The following is a 16,025-nucleotide window of genomic DNA, read 5'->3' as shown; positions in this document are numbered from 1 at the left end:
TTTGAAGCCACATTCATTTAAAACCACTTATTTGGAATACTGTATTTGGAAAGCATGCAGAAAACAAGAAAATATTCAGTTACTCAGTATATATACCACCAGTCTCAGAGGTTGGTAATAAAGTTTAAGATCATTTTTAATTACTTAAAAGGGATGTAAACATTTTTGCTTTTATGAAGTTTCCAAAAAAGTTAAATAGAAGCTTAATGCAGCTTCAAAAGTCTGGTTGTGCTTCTCTAAAGAAGTCAGTGCCCCAGTTATGTACAGCACAAAGACCTTTCAGAACTCTAATAAAAGGTCATTTCTAGGGGATCCTGGTTGGCAGCAGCGATTGGTACTGGTGTGGAACTTGGTGAAACTTGGTGCTTGGACATAATCCATAAGAAAAGCTAAAGCCTGCAGGAGGGCAACCCAACAGCAGTCCCCTGGTCCTGCTGACACAGCTGGGCCAGGGTACAGAACCCAGGCTCTGGAGCCCAGGGGCATATAAGGTTGCAGGGAAGAAATCATAACAAGCACAGGAAACAGATCAGCACACTTCAGGTTTTACACCATCCCCCGGGAGGCTGTCTTTTCCAAAATGCAGATGTTAAGGAAAAAAAAAACCTCTAAACCTCAGACCTCTCTCTCCAGTTCTCTTCGCCTAAGTAAACTAAGACAACAAACTGAAGCAGAACTTTTTTTTGTACTTATTTTTCCTGCCAGGTATCAGGGGATGACATTAAGGAAAGATTTTGAATTGCTCCTTTGAAATACAGGATACAGGAGGTATTAATTTAATTCACGTGGTGGGCCACTCCAGCAGGTCAAGGTTTAAAGGTGAATACCCTGTTCAGTCAGAAATGCTCTGGCTGTCTTGCGCCCAGTTTCCACTTGCCACTGACAAGGATATAAAAGCTCTCCCATTAAGTGTCCGTGAACCCCAGAGTCACATGGTGAAAGCAATCCTCATTCCAGCTTCCAAAATGTAATTTTTTATCAAGAGATAACTCTGATAAGGCTGCAGTTCAGCAAAAGCAAACATGTTTACTTTGAATCAGAGGGATATGCTAAAAAAATCAGAAAAACAAATTAACTTGAGTATGGTAAACACTAACAAAAATGAAAGAGAAATTATGATTTATACCAAAATGATAGGCAATGTGACTTTCTTATAAAGCACCCATCTTCAAATTAAAGATCTTCCTAACTGATATCAGAATTAATTGAACAGACGTTCATGAGAAAGTACTGTTGCTAACTGTAATACATTGCTCTAGTTAAACTGTACACACAGCCACACAGGATCCAAAATTACTAGTCTAGACCACGTGGAAAGGTGCCTTCTGCCTCAAAAAAACTCACCACATTTAAACTTTTTTTAGTTTTCTCAAGGAATAAAAAATGTGTTAAAGCAGAAATCATTAACGTCTAATATGTTCGGTTATTTTTCATGGAACTTATTCTTCATTGTTTGCAGTCCCATACTTTTCCCTTTTATCCTTTTCTGGATAATTGCTATTATAATTAGTTCCTAAAATACACTGCCTAGCAAATGTTATGCAGATAAACAGTCTGAAGGCTAGGAAAGAATATATATACAGTATCAGATTTTATTTGTTTCTGTCATAAGTTGCTGTAACTAAGCTAGTGAGATCCACAAATAAGTTCACCATACACAAAGTTGAAAAACCTTTCTTGATAAAACAAGAGTAATTGTTTCCATTAAGACTTTTACATACTGTAAATTGTTAAGTTCTGGTCAAAACTGATGATACTGTAACAAGAATTATTATACGGTACAAAGCAATTACTAATCAAACTTGCTTGGTGAAAAAAAACGCCCTCTGTTGTATCTGAATATTGTCTACAATTTGTCTTCATACGACCCTGATTCTACATGTGACTCAGAGTAAAAAAACAGGCAATGGTGAATGAAATTTTTAAGTGTTACCATGTGTAAGTTCCTTTGTAATTCAACAATTGTTTTAGGTTAGGTCAGCTGGTGGTAATAAAAAATACAGCATAACAGTTGCCAGGTGATTTCACAAGCCAAGAACACCAGGGATGATCTGAGTTTAAGTGTTCTGGTTTAAGTGTTTACTTTCGTTTTATGTTATAATTTTTTTAAGTTTCCACAGGTCTAAAGTTCATTTAAATAAACTCTAAAAAGCACTAACATTGGCTCCCTTCTTCCTTTTTTTATCTTTGTCAGAGCCACAGCCAAGTCACAGATCAAAATAAACAGGATAGTTTCTCTTCCAAGATATTTTAATGACTGGGATGGCCGAGTCTGAAGTACAGTTTCTCCCTTTAATTTGTTACATTTCATATGCTCTGTACACATACTGTACAGTTGCGTATTTCATAAATGAGGAATCATGACAATCCTTCTTGAAATCGTTGAGGAGCTTCTGCAAACACTAAACACTTCTTCAAGAATCTTTAAATATCTTTTCTAATTTTACTTAACTTTTTGCTCTGATTGTGGATTCTATGTGCTTGTAAACGTTTACACACTCTAAAAAGACTTGGGATGATTAATTGTGGAAGTACTGCACCTGTATTCCCTCAAGAGAACTTCACCCTTACTTCCAGCACTGTTTATTTTAAGACCATGACTAAAGTCAAAGAACCACTCAAGGCCAGGACATTACTGGCTGTGCCTGACACCGATTTCCAGCTCCAGCTCTGGTAAGAGCTGGGTTGCTTGTATCCTGTAGATAACATTAAGTGTTTTGAGTGGAATTCCTATTGGATTGGTTGTGTAGTACAGTTATGCCCCATTGTTCTGTATAATCCTTGAGCTAAATTAAATTAAAAGGAGAAAGTTTTATGTATTACAAATATTGTTTTACTTATATGTACAATGCATTCTAATATTTGTGATGCAATGTTGGTACTGATACTTAAAATGAAAAAATACTAAAACATTAAATATCCATCAGATTCTAACAGGTATGTCAGAAATATTTTGGATTCCAATGATACTGTGAAGGATGCTTATCAAAATAAATAATATAATTTATTTTGCCTGCCAGAAATTCCTCACCTCTGGAACTGGAGCAGACTAACAGAAATTAGTTACCTATTTGAATGCTCAAATTATGATCTTCAATAAGAGTTTAAAAATAGTCCATGTATCTAAGGTATATAATCTAATTAAGCAGGTCATACATAACTGTGTATGGAAACCTTAATTTTTACACAATAAGCAGTTCCAGGACTGTAAATTGTAAAAACCTACACATCAATTTATTTAATTACATACAAGCTAAGACCAATAGACTGTCTCCCTCAGTAAGGCAGCAATTAAGGTGTAAAATAATTTCATAGTTTTAGGTTCATATTAAATTACACATTGGACTCACTAGCAAACGGCAAATAACAAACCCAAAAGCTTGTATTTTCTTCTCATAAGTTCTTTGCCTTTATCCACTACAGTGCTGCTGTAAAGTACTGAGTTTGTAATTTTCAATAGGCAGGTACAGTAGGTTGAAATTCTAATTTAATTTAAATACAGGTATACAGTTAATCTGTACTTTGAAATGCCAACATACTCTGTTTATAATAACAGTGATAGAAATCACACCTTTTCATGAGCATGTTTATCAAAAAAGATGACCTATATAGACCTATATAGACACTTTACACAAAAAAATCAATAATTTGGTTTTCTTCCATAAAAAACTGACTTGTTTGACCGGATAACATGATCCTCACATAAAATATGCTTTCATACAGGTGACAATTCATTCAGTGTCCAAAAGAAATCCTTGCCCTCCGACTAAACAAAAGTTCATTAATGAGCACAGGATGGTGAAATTGTTACTATTGCTATTGATTATTTTGTGGGTAGAAGAGACTGATATCGGAATGAATTGATCAGTGCTATGTGAATGTGTATACGCGATACTTTGGCTGAATTATGTTTGATCTGCAGTCTACTTACCAAACCTCTTGTATCCAAAGGACTGCACTTCCTCTTCGTCTGCAAAGTCGTCTGCCGAAATAGAATTACAAACAAATATGAAGTGACAGTGAAGGCCAAGGGCAGACTAACATCAGTGAAGAGTGTTCAGCCATTCAGACAGCATTAGACTCTTGTGCACGATCACTGATAGATACCACAATAAAAGTGTGTAACATGTAACAATGATTTCTTGGGTCACTAATTTGATAAGAACAGATATAACAAAAAAAATGTATGTTTCTGCTAATAAACTCAACTTTTATCCAGTACCCCCCACCCCTTCAATATATCATTGAATCCTTGTATTGCTCGCTATCCTTTGGTGACACTTAACATCTTTAACAGTAGCGTAGTTCATCTTGGACAGGAGTTCAGAACCCTGGGACTAAAGTATAGAATTATTACTGCAACATGGCCACCAAAAGGGTTGAGGGTCTACAGACAAAAATATTCTAGAAGCCCACCAAAAACTCTCTCCATCTATCCATTATCAGAACTCCTCTTGATGGCAGCCTGGAGCCTATCATAAAGTCAAAGAGCTCAAGGTGGAATTACGCCTTGGTCAGGACACTAGTCCATTGCAGAGCACACCGACACACACAAGCAAATAGGAACTCTTGTGAACATGAAGAGAGCATGCAAACTCCACAAAAAGGAGAACCAATATATTCTCATAATAAGTTTTATTTTTAAACATCTTCCCAAACCCAAAAACACACTACATAGTGATAAAGAAAAAGACAAAAATGCAATAAACGTAAACGAAAAAATAAGAATTTACAAGATAAGCTGCAGGGCAATCAGACACAAGCCCTCATAAAAAGATGAGTTTTGAGTTAAGATAGAATATTATAGAATATACAGAATATTAGAATAGAATTCTTTATTGCCACACAATAGTTGGTGGAACTTGCTTTCAGTACAGCAAGGGAACACAGATAAGGCAGAAACACAAAACATACAAACATTAAAAATATATAGAAATTAAAATGAAAAGACAAGCAAAACACAATCATAATCATATACGCGTGTAAACAGTTACCTTATATTTGGTAACAGAATGGTAAAGGAGATACTCATGGGAGGCTAAATAGCTGAAGTGGGAGAGTTCAAAGTTTGTACGGCAGTAGGAAAGAAGCTAAGATTAAGGCGGGCAGTTCTTCATGGGATCAATTTAAAGCATTTACCTGAAGGGGGGAGCTAAACAAGATTAAGAGCTGTATGAGAGGTGTCTGAAATAATCTTGTAAGTATGATTGGAAGTACAGAAGGGTTTTCAGAGACTATTAGTTTTGAGGCTTTGAACTTGATCCTTTTAGCATTTCCTTTTGTAAAGTTGTTCAAATTCCCTAACAAACTGTGTGTGGTAGCTATCAAAATACTTTGAATTATGGCTAAAATAGACTAATACGTTGCCTGAGAAAGTACATCCTCTGCTGCACCTTCTTAACTCTATTTCATCTGTGTTGGTGTTCCACTTAAGATAGTCACTTACTGTACATATTTTTCCCAAGAATTTGGAGGAGTCTGTGGTAACTATAGAATGGCCATCAATGATGGTGGTGAGTTTGATGTCCCAGACACATTTAAAATCAATAATTATTTCCTTAGTTCTGAATGCATCGAGTTGAAGGCCATATCAGAACAGAACTGTACCCCAGTTTATAACCTGTTGGCATGGAGTTTCATAATTTATCAGAAGTAAGGGCAACAACAGAAGTATCATCTGGATAATTAAATGTCTTAACCAAGTCAAGTGAAGTTGTAAAAAGGGAAATAAGACAGAGATACTGTAGGACATTGAGCCTTGGGAAGCACCTGTACTAAGAGTCAAAGGGTAAGATGTCCTGTTATTCACTTTTACCATTTGTTAGAGGCACATCAGAAAGTCCAGAATCCAATGATGCATAACAAAGTTCATGCTCAAATCCAGCCATTTATTATATGATTTATGTGCGTTAATGTTGTTGAAGGCCAAACTAAATCCAAAGAAAAGGATATGAATATAGGAAGTTGGTTTTTCCAAATTCTGGAATGTACAATGGAGATCTAGGTTAACAGTGTCAGATTTTGAGAGTCAAAGAATTTGTCTCTCAAAGAGTCAGAGGAACTGCATTCCATAACAATGGATCAAAGACCAAGATTCAGTCTTAGTTACAGTGAGCAAAGGACCAGCCTCAAATGAACGGAGCCTGTGGGAGGAAGAGTCAACATAGAGGAGTTCAGAGATGTATGATGGAGCCAGATTATTTAAAGCCTTACAGATTTAAGTGTAGGAGTGTTTTGCTGTTCATTTAGTGATGTTACAGTACAGTATATCATCTAAGGATTTATAAGGATTTCAAAAGCACACTGAAAAGGTATTGTATTACAGTATTACACACTCTGTTTCAACAAAAAGAAAACTATATTCCAATGTAGTAGGAGATGGATGTGCTTTCCTAAAAGATTTTTACAATAAATTAGGAATGGAAGTCTCAATCAATGGCCATGAAACAGCACACACCATCATGTACAGTATGTAAGTACATGACAGCATGGTTGAAATTAAAAGAAGAAGACACAAAAGCTCTCCTGGACAAGGGCTAGAGAGAATGGCAAATAAAAGACAATCCACAAACTATCAAAGTGTAAAATAACAGCTGTTTCATTCCATGCATTCAATCAAACGATCCACATTAGCTTGAGTCATTAGCTGGGGTGGTCTCACCATAAAAGACAATCCAATTTCATACTGTCCAAAACGGGGTAACCACACTTTCATGTGGCTTTGGGATTCATCAAAACCTATGGAGTGATTCTGCATGGCTTACATCTTACTGTCAGTGGCAGAGTGAGAATACAGCACAAGTGTTTCCTATAAGAGAACGGATTCACTGCCACCAGAAAAGTTTGTTAACTGCATGTTCAGGCCACCAAGAAATTTGGTATTTGAGAACCCTCATGTTTAATTGGCCAGCTTAGCAAAAAAGGCACAGTTCTTCATAGCTTTCCCACAGTTCATAAACCTGCTTTATTTAAACATGCTTTATTAGCAGCACATTTCTCTGCAAGAAAAACTAACTAACGAAAGACAAGGAAATTTCCATTCCAACATGGTGTGCTATACTGCCCTAGCAGGGCGGTTAAAGTTGTTTGTGACCTGATTCTCTAACTTTGTTGAATTCCTTTTATTTCCATGAGAAAAAAATGTTTTTAGAAACAGCTGCGCTTCATGTCCTGGTAGGTGGTGATAGAAAAGCACAGTGGGACACCACTCCCATGAGAAAGATCTGCTTCTCACTCTAGGAGAGAGTAGTGAGAGGCCATTTCATAGCACATGAATGAAGGACAAAAAAAAGATTTGAAGATCATACATCCAGAATAACACATGCATATATACTGTATACATATATCTATGCTAAAAGGCTGAAATAAAGTGGAAGTTAATTAGTTTAATCTTTAACTATACAATTGGTTTGCATCCATGCTGTATGGTACATTTGTATGATTAATGTATTATTATGCACAGAAAGATAATAATAATAGATAATGCATAGATAATAATAATTTCCCAGAAAGATTTTCTCAGTTTTTAAACAAATGCAGTCTCTCACTTTTCTTTTTATATCCTCCAATTTGAACATTCTGCTTATTATATGGAGGTTAGTTCTGTTTTTTCTTGTGTGTGGACATGGTTTTTTTCAATGTATCCACCCAGCTGGAAATCACAAGTTGTTGTTCCACTTAGCTCACTGCTGCTATGACTCTCTTAATGGCTTGGAAGAGAGGAGCTGTGTGCATGCCTTCTTCTGAAAAGTACAATGTCAGTTAGAGTTATCAAATTCTTATTCACACTGTAAGTTAATATCAGCTGAAGTACATAAAGTATATAAGTATATAAGTGAAGTATATTCACAATAAAAAACTCTGCAAATTAACAGGTGCCATGGATACTTTGACTGACATAGGATCCCCTATTCCTGACAATCGTCAATGAATTGAATGATTTTTAATCTCAGACAGCCCAGACTTGACTCACTAATGTCTGAACTATAACACCCAACTTTCACTCATAAACAAGTACTTTACTGGTTGAACCACCATTTAGAACCCCAGCTGAAAGATTCTAAACCCTGGCTTTTAAATGTTTCACCTTTTCAGAAAAAAAAACACATATACAGTATTTCACATTAATAACATCATTTATTAATCTGTGAGGAGATGGTCTCAGGAGGCTATGGAGGATCTACGTGGTGCTCTGGAGGCCACCAACTGGGATGTGCTGTATGAACCACATGGGGACGACATAGACAGCATAGTGGACTGTGTCACTGACTACATTAGCTTCTGTGTAGACGACACCATCCCCACCAAAGACGTACACTGCTTTTCCAATAACAAACCCTGGATCACCAGCGACCTGAAGGCTCTTCTGAATGACAAGAAGAGAGCCTTTAGGAGGGGGGATAAGGAAGAGGTCAAGCGTGTACAGAGGGAGCTAAAGCAGAAGTTAAGAGAGAGCAAGGACGCCTACAGGAGGAAGGTAGAGGACAAGCTGCAAAGGAAAAGGGTGAGGGATGTATGCAGCAGCATGAGAGAGATCACTGGCTTCAAACAGGCTGGGGGTGCAACGGAGGGGAACCTGGAGATGGCCAATGAGTCGAACCAGTTTTTTAACAGGTTTGATTCAGGGCCCTCTGAGGCTCAACACCCATCCCCCCACAGCCACATGCTCCCTAACCCTTTACAGCTGCGACTGCCCAACACCTTCTCCATCCCCCCCACAATCATGGCCGTCTACAGCTATGACCCCCAACAACTACTCAACACCCCATCCCCCAGAGCTGCCACTCTCCAACACCTCCGCCATTAAAACCTGCAGCACTGACAGCGCTATGAGCACCATCCCCCAGGCCAGGCTGACCATCACGGCTGACCAGGTGAAGAAGGAGCTGAAGACGCTGCACCAAGGTAAGGCCACAGGACCAGACAACGTCTGTCCCAGAGTTCTGAGGGCCTGTGCCGATCAGCTGAGCGGAGTGCTCCAGCGACTGTTCAACCTGAACCTGCGCTTGGAGAAAGTCCCTGTGCTCTGGAAGACATCATGTCTGGTCCCGGTACCAAAGAAAGGGCGCCCCTCTGTCCTCAATGACTACAGACCAGTTGCACTGACTTCTCACGTCATGAAGACACTGGAGAGGCTGGTCTTATCCCACCTGAGACCCCTGGTTAGCTCACCACTGGACACCCTACAGTTCGCCTACCAGCCCAATGTTTGTGTCGAGGATATGATCACCTATATGCTGCAAAGGGCCTACTCACACCTGGACAGGGCTGGCAACACCGTAAGAATCATGTTTTTCGACTTCTTCAATGCCTTCAATATCATCCAGCCCTTACTTCTAAGGATGAAGCTGGAGGAGATGCAAGTCGATGCCTCCATGACCTCGTGGATCACTGACTACCTGACAGGCAGACCTCAGTCTGTGAGACTTCAGAACTGTATGTCTGAACAGGTAGTGAGTAACAGGGGCTCCTCAGGGAACGGTTCTTTCTCCATTCCTCTTCACCCTCTATACTTCGGACTTCAAGTACAACTCAAAGTCATACCACTCCAGAAGTTCTCAGATGACCCTGCAATTGTGGGATGCATCAAAGGTGGGCAGGAGGAGGAGTACAGAGGACTGGTCAAAAGCTTTGTGGAGTGGTGTGGGGAGAACCACTTGGAACTGAATGTAACAAAGACAAAGGAACTGGTGGTAGATTTCAGGAGGAAAAAGGTCAAACCTACTCCTGTCTACATCCATGGGAGTGGCTTGGAGATGGTGGACTTGTACAAGTACCTGGGAGTGCACATCGACAATAGACTGGAATGGTCTAAGAACATTGAGGCCATCTATAAGAAGGGACAGAGCCGACTTTACTTCTTGAGGAGGCTCAGGTCCTTCAATGTGTGTAGTAAGATGCTACATATGTTCTATCAGTTGGTGGTAGTGAATGCCATTTTCTACGTAGTGGTTTGCTGGGGCTCTGGGATTAGAGCAGTGGATTCTAAAAGGCTGAACAAGCTCATCAGGAGAGCAAGCTCTGTCATTGGGTCTGACCTGGATCCCTTGGAGGTAGTGGCTGAGAGGAGAATGGTGTCCAAACTAGAGGCCATCATGGACAACATCTCCCATCCCCTCTATGACCGGCTTGTAGAAATGAAGAGCACGTTCAGCAATCGAATGATTCATCCACAGTGCGACAGGGAGCGCTACAGGAGGTCATTCCTGCCTTCTGCCATAAGACTGTACAACGTATCCACCTTGCGTCTGGGCAGAGGCAACACTGACAGTGACCTGTTTCTGGACTGAACACATCTACACATCTACTGCTACATCTGTTCTTTTTCTTTTCCCGTTTACAACTGTTTTTGTGCAATATATGCCAGGGACCCGTGCAATACATTTATATTTATATTTATCTATATTTACATCTATATTGATATTCATATGTGCAATACGATTTTTCTGCGTACTGTTCTGTTCTAATTTGTTCTTTGTGTGCCCTGGACTGTGAGTAACTCTTTTAGTGCACCCCTCACTGTACTGATTGTATTGTATGTATTGTATTATTATTATTGTATCATTCGTTACACTGTGGCTGTGTTGTCTGTATCAAGCTGCTGTTGCAGTATGTATATATTTTCTTTATTTATGGTTCTTTTTTATATTTTATGCACACAACAAATAGTTTCTATTGATTTACTGTATTAATTGTTTGATATTTCAGTTTGTTCATTAAACTGAAGTCAATACACTTTTTAACTAGAAAAAAAAGTTTGTTACAGTACTAAGCGAGCAATATCCAGAAGAAGCAACAGAATGAAGTTTAGAGAGACCTGTAAAAATAAAAATCGGGGTGTCTGTGTTTATTTTGAATAATACATGCATTTAATGTCACTCAAACAAATGGAACCACAATGTCTGCAAACCAGCAAATAATGGTAAATGATTTCATTTACTGAGAACACCATCCTACATTGATGCTCTATGGCACAACCAATTCAATAACACATTGTGAGAACTGATGAACAGTTTTTTTGCCAGTCTTCTTTTTTACTTTAAAATGAAGTTAAACATCATTATGTACTGTATACTGTATGTACATACACATCTGAAATTGATTTAAGAAAGCTGACTATGCCTTTGTTGCTAAGGAAACTCCATTATTTTGCCCTTGATTAATATTTCTATTTGAAGTAAAAAAGTGAATGTCCTGAAGCTGGTGGGCATGTGCAAAAAATACAAATTAGGTTAATTTAACAGTTAAACTAGGAGTCTAAGTGTTTAGTTACTGCTATATTTCATTGAGACCTGACAGTGATATAAAAAATAAAATCTTGAAATTGCACTTGTCATGTACATATTTATGGAAACCTGTTTCATATTATTAAAAAGTAGTAGATCCTATAGAGACAATTAAAGGTGATAGTTAATTCTCATCTGGCTGGTTTTCTTTTGGCATGTTTGACCATGGGATTGATCAGTCATTTCTGTAACATTTAATAATAACAGTATTATTATAATAATAATTGTGGGTGGCATACTGGCACAGTGGATGCAGTGGTTAGCATTCCTGCTTTGCAACACGAGACCCCTGGGTTTAATTATTATGGAGTTTGTGGTGATGATGATGATGTTATGTCAGTCGGATCCGACTCTCGGCGATTCTATAGGCCATCTCTCGCCACGCTTTCCGGTCTTGGACTTTCTCTTTCAGCTGTTCTATGCCTAAGCCAGTGTCCGTTTTGATGGTGTTGAGCCACCGCGTTCTTTGGCTGCCTCGTCTTCTTGTTCCACTGACCATTCCAAGCATCATTGCTTTCTCCAATGAACCTGATCGCATCATGTGACGAAAATAAGTGAGCCGGAGTCTGGTGAACTTTCCCTCAAGCGAAATTTCTGGCTTGATGCGCTCCAGAACCTCTTTATTGGTGACCCTTGCTGTCCATGGTATCCATAACAGTCTTCTCCAGCACCATAGCTCGAAAGCATCCATCCTCTTTCAGTCAGCTTTATTCAGGGTCCAGCTTTCACACCCATACATTGATATGGGGAACACAACAGCATGGACCATTTTGCATTTGGTTGTGAGGCTGATGTCTTTGCTCTTCCAGATTTGGTGCATGCTCAGCATCGCACTACGGCCTAATGCAATTCGTCGCCTGATTTCAGGGCCGCAGTCATGGAGTTTGTACAATAAGGTAAAAACATAAATATACACCCTTAAGATTTTATCATTTCACATATCGAGATATATTTGACACCTAGTCCTCACCAAGTCCTATTAGTAAATTAAACTAATTTGATTTGACAAATTACACACAAAAATTATGAAAGCTTATCAGCACCACAGAGAATAAATTACTTATTGCATTTAAACAAGATATTGTTTATGTTAAAACAAGATCAAAATTAGATAGTGCTGCTTACGCATCACTGGGTTGTGTGAGGTCCTGTATCTCTTTACATTCATGTCAAACCAACACAGAAATGCTGTTTCTTCTCTTTTCAAATGACATGTTTCTTGCATTTTTCTGTGTAATTCCAAATTCAACTGCATCTGATGTGTGCATAGGCTACTTTGATGCATATTTAATGACTGACCAACAGTAAGAGTAACAGTAACAGGAAGACAACAGTTTAATTCTTACTGTGAAATCACCATAAATGTATTATATTCAATGTTTAAAAATTAGACAAAAACCCAGTACATGTTTCTGCAGTTTCACATTAAGAATAAAATACATTTGTAAATCCGTTTCATTTCTGCTTTTTTACAGAAATGGTGCAAAAGACATTTGTTTAACCCAGGATCACAGGATGTTCTACTTCATGTACACATGACATTACAAGTGCTTCTTAAGATTAATTCATTTGCACAAAGAGGGGTGTGACTCTTCCTTTGTTAATGCCAATGCTACTTTGCATAGAACAATGTTACTGCATATATATTGCAAGATATTAATTTATTAGGTAATACGGTAATATTAGGTAATATTTACACACCTGAAGAAGGCTCCACGGCCGAAACATTGTGTTTTCTCTCTTCTTTTTTTCAGCATGGAATAAACCTATTACTTGTTCCTTTGCAGCCTACGCATGCTGACGCAGCTGAATTACTAGGTAATATTGTTTACAAAGCAATTATCACATTTAATGCTATGTTATCTCATTTAAACACAAAAGGTATCTTGTTTAGATGCAATAAATTGCTTTTTTCTCAGTGACCCTAATAAGCTTATATAAAAACCTTAACTTTGTAATTAAAAATAAATCATCCAGCATTCAATATCATTCTGTGAGAATTTAAGTCCACCCCTTGATTCAGTAACTTGTGGCACCACCTTTAGTAGCAATAACTACTATAATTAAATGTTTTCTGCAAGAGTGGATCAGTCTCTCACATCACATGGGAAGAATTCTAGTCCACTTTATCTTACAGAACAACTTCAACTCTATGATGTATGAGGGCTTTCTCATATGTACAGCTCTCTTTAGGTCCTGCCACAATATTATAAAATGTTAAATATCTTTTTTGAGCCATTCTGCTTGTGTGTTTTGGATCATTTTAACTGTCAAACAGATGGTCTCACATTTCCCTCTATAACACTCTGGTAAAGTGTGGAATTCACGGTAGACTCAATGATAGCAAGTGATCCAGGTGCTGAGGCAGCAAAACAGGCCTAATCCATAATCCTCTAACACTGTGCTTCATGGCTGGTATGAAGTCCTTCAGGTCAAAAGAAGTATTAAGTTTTCACCAAAAATGATGTTTTGTTTATGGCCAAACAACGCCAATATTAACTCATCTGTTCAGAATACGATGTTCCAGAAGTTTTGCTTTTCATTCAAGTGCTATTTTACTTAACCTGTGCAGCAATGTTCTTCTTCTGGTTTCCTCCTGATTATCCTTTTATGAAAGTCATTCTTATTCAGTCTTTTCCTGATGGTGGACTCATGAAGTCTGACATTTACCATAGCAACAGGTCTGTAGATAACATTGTGGTTGTTTCAGACTTCTAGGAGGATCATACTGTATGGGCAGATCTTGTAAATAGATTTATATCCCTTCCAAAACTGCAACAATTCCTTTTCTATGACTTTCACGGATTTCTTTTGATCTGGGCATGATATGTTACCACAAACCTGACAAAGTTTATGATTTTATGTATAGGAGGAACTGTTTCACGTGTTTTGGTGCAATTGATTCTACATACCCTCTTAATTGATAAATACACTTACTTTGTCACACAAAGATATTCAATACTGGTTGTTTTTTATCAAATAAATAATAACAAAGTAGACTGTGTGTTACATGTCAAATTAGTTTTATGTATATTAGGACTTGGTGAGGACTAGGTGAAGGCTAAATATATTAAACCATGAAATCTAAAGGGGGTGTACCTACTTTTTTACTACGATGTATGTTCTCCCCATGTTAGCATGTTTCTTCTGGATGTTCTGGTTTCTCCTACAGTCCAAAGATAGTAGGTAGGTTAACTGGCTTCTGTAAAAAATGACCCTGGTATTAGTGTGGACTTCCATCTGTGTATGCCCTGCGATAGACTGGTGTCCTGTTCAGGGTGTATCCTGCCTTGTGCCCATTCCTTGCCGAGACTCCGGGTCCCCTGTGACCCTGTATTGAGTACAGTGGTTAGAAAATGGATGGATGTACAATAATAAATGAGGTGCTCTTTATTAAAAAAGAAGACTATTGTCATCTGTAATAGTGTACTGTTTCCCCTGTCTGCAAACTGTGTGACAAATTAACCATCTAATTCAATTATAATGAAATTGGCAGTTTACCCACGAGAGAAATAAGGACCTTAACATGTCATTAGTGTCACTAAGTTTGCATGGTGACCTCTTGTGGTCAATTAGCAATACTCCAGAAAATAATTTGAAAGTACAGTATATTTGTTTTTCTGTTTTATCACTTCTTTTCATTTAACTCTTGTTACTTTGTCATTGTGATGTCACCCTACCCTGCCACAGTGTGGCTTTTGAATTCACTTTGCATCTTAAATCCCACATTCCTTAAAAACCTTTTTGTTCACAACATAATTTAAGTGGATGGCATGGTGCTGCAGTGGTTAGCATTGGAGTTTGTACTGTATGTTCACCCCATGTTTGTGTAGTTTTTCTCTAGCTCTGGTTTTACTCCCAGTCTGAACACATACTGGTAGGTTAACTGGCTTCTGGAAAACCTGGTCCTGATGTGAGGGTGTGTGTGTCTGTGTGTGCCCTGTGATGGTCTGGTGTTCCATACTGGGTGTATCCTGCTTTACACCCATTACTTGCCGGGATGCTGGCTCCCCTATGACCCTGTATTTAATAAAGCAGTTAGGAAATGGATGGATGAATGGATAATGTAAGTACTGTAGAAAAGTGGTTACAATACCTGAGATGTTCCAACCTGAAAGAGCTAAACCATCAAGAATATACTCAGATTATTGTAGAATAGCTATTCTGCATTTCATTCTATCTTAAATGTTACATTACCATATATAAAAAGCATCATAGTTTTATTACTAAAGTATTTTTTCTCCATTAACATCTACAGCATCTACAAGTTTCTTTACAGAAAAGTATGCACATTTTTAAATGCATAAAGTACAACAGTAACATCAGTTTATTTGTAAGAGGCATAAAATGTTTCTACAAACAAAAATGTAATTACATGTTTTCAACTGGCAAACTGTTTGCAGTCCATGAGCTGGCATTACTTACTATGTTCTGTTTGGACCAAACTGAAAACTAAAAGTTGATTATGTTTTTCTTAATTATATATATTTTTAAAACTTTTCTTATTGCTATGAATTAAAATGCCTAAATGTTACTGTATTTTGTATGTACAAATTGTATTTTGCATGAGGCAGAAAATAATATTCCACAATTATTATTTAAGTTGGTTTCAAAGCACCCTACAAGCGTCTACAGTATGCACAAATTAACTAAGTCCTGTAAATTCTTTCCACAAATCTAGAAGTTGTGAAACTTTTCTCTGTATGGGAGGAAATAGAACATATCTGATCTAAAATCCAC

At 37.8% G+C, this 16,025-nt stretch overlaps 1 protein-coding gene across 1 annotated transcript in view; it reads right to left on the bottom strand.

Annotated features, from left to right (window-relative positions):
• The window catches only part of colec12 (collectin sub-family member 12), a 131,912-nt gene that overhangs the window by 106,743 nt on the left and 9,144 nt on the right, over positions 1–16,025 (bottom strand). The window contains exon 2 of the mRNA XM_015354420.2: positions 3,932–3,982. Within this exon, the coding sequence (XP_015209906.2) occupies positions 3,932–3,982 (51 nt within the window). The remainder of the gene's footprint in view (positions 1–3,931; positions 3,983–16,025) is intronic.

The sequence above is a fragment of the Lepisosteus oculatus genome, chromosome 6, assembly GCF_040954835.1.
Source record: "Lepisosteus oculatus isolate fLepOcu1 chromosome 6, fLepOcu1.hap2, whole genome shotgun sequence".
Lineage (NCBI taxonomy): Eukaryota > Metazoa > Chordata > Actinopteri > Semionotiformes > Lepisosteidae > Lepisosteus > Lepisosteus oculatus.
The sequence above is the reverse complement of the archived record's forward strand: the minus strand, read 5'-3'. Positions and strand labels throughout refer to the sequence as shown.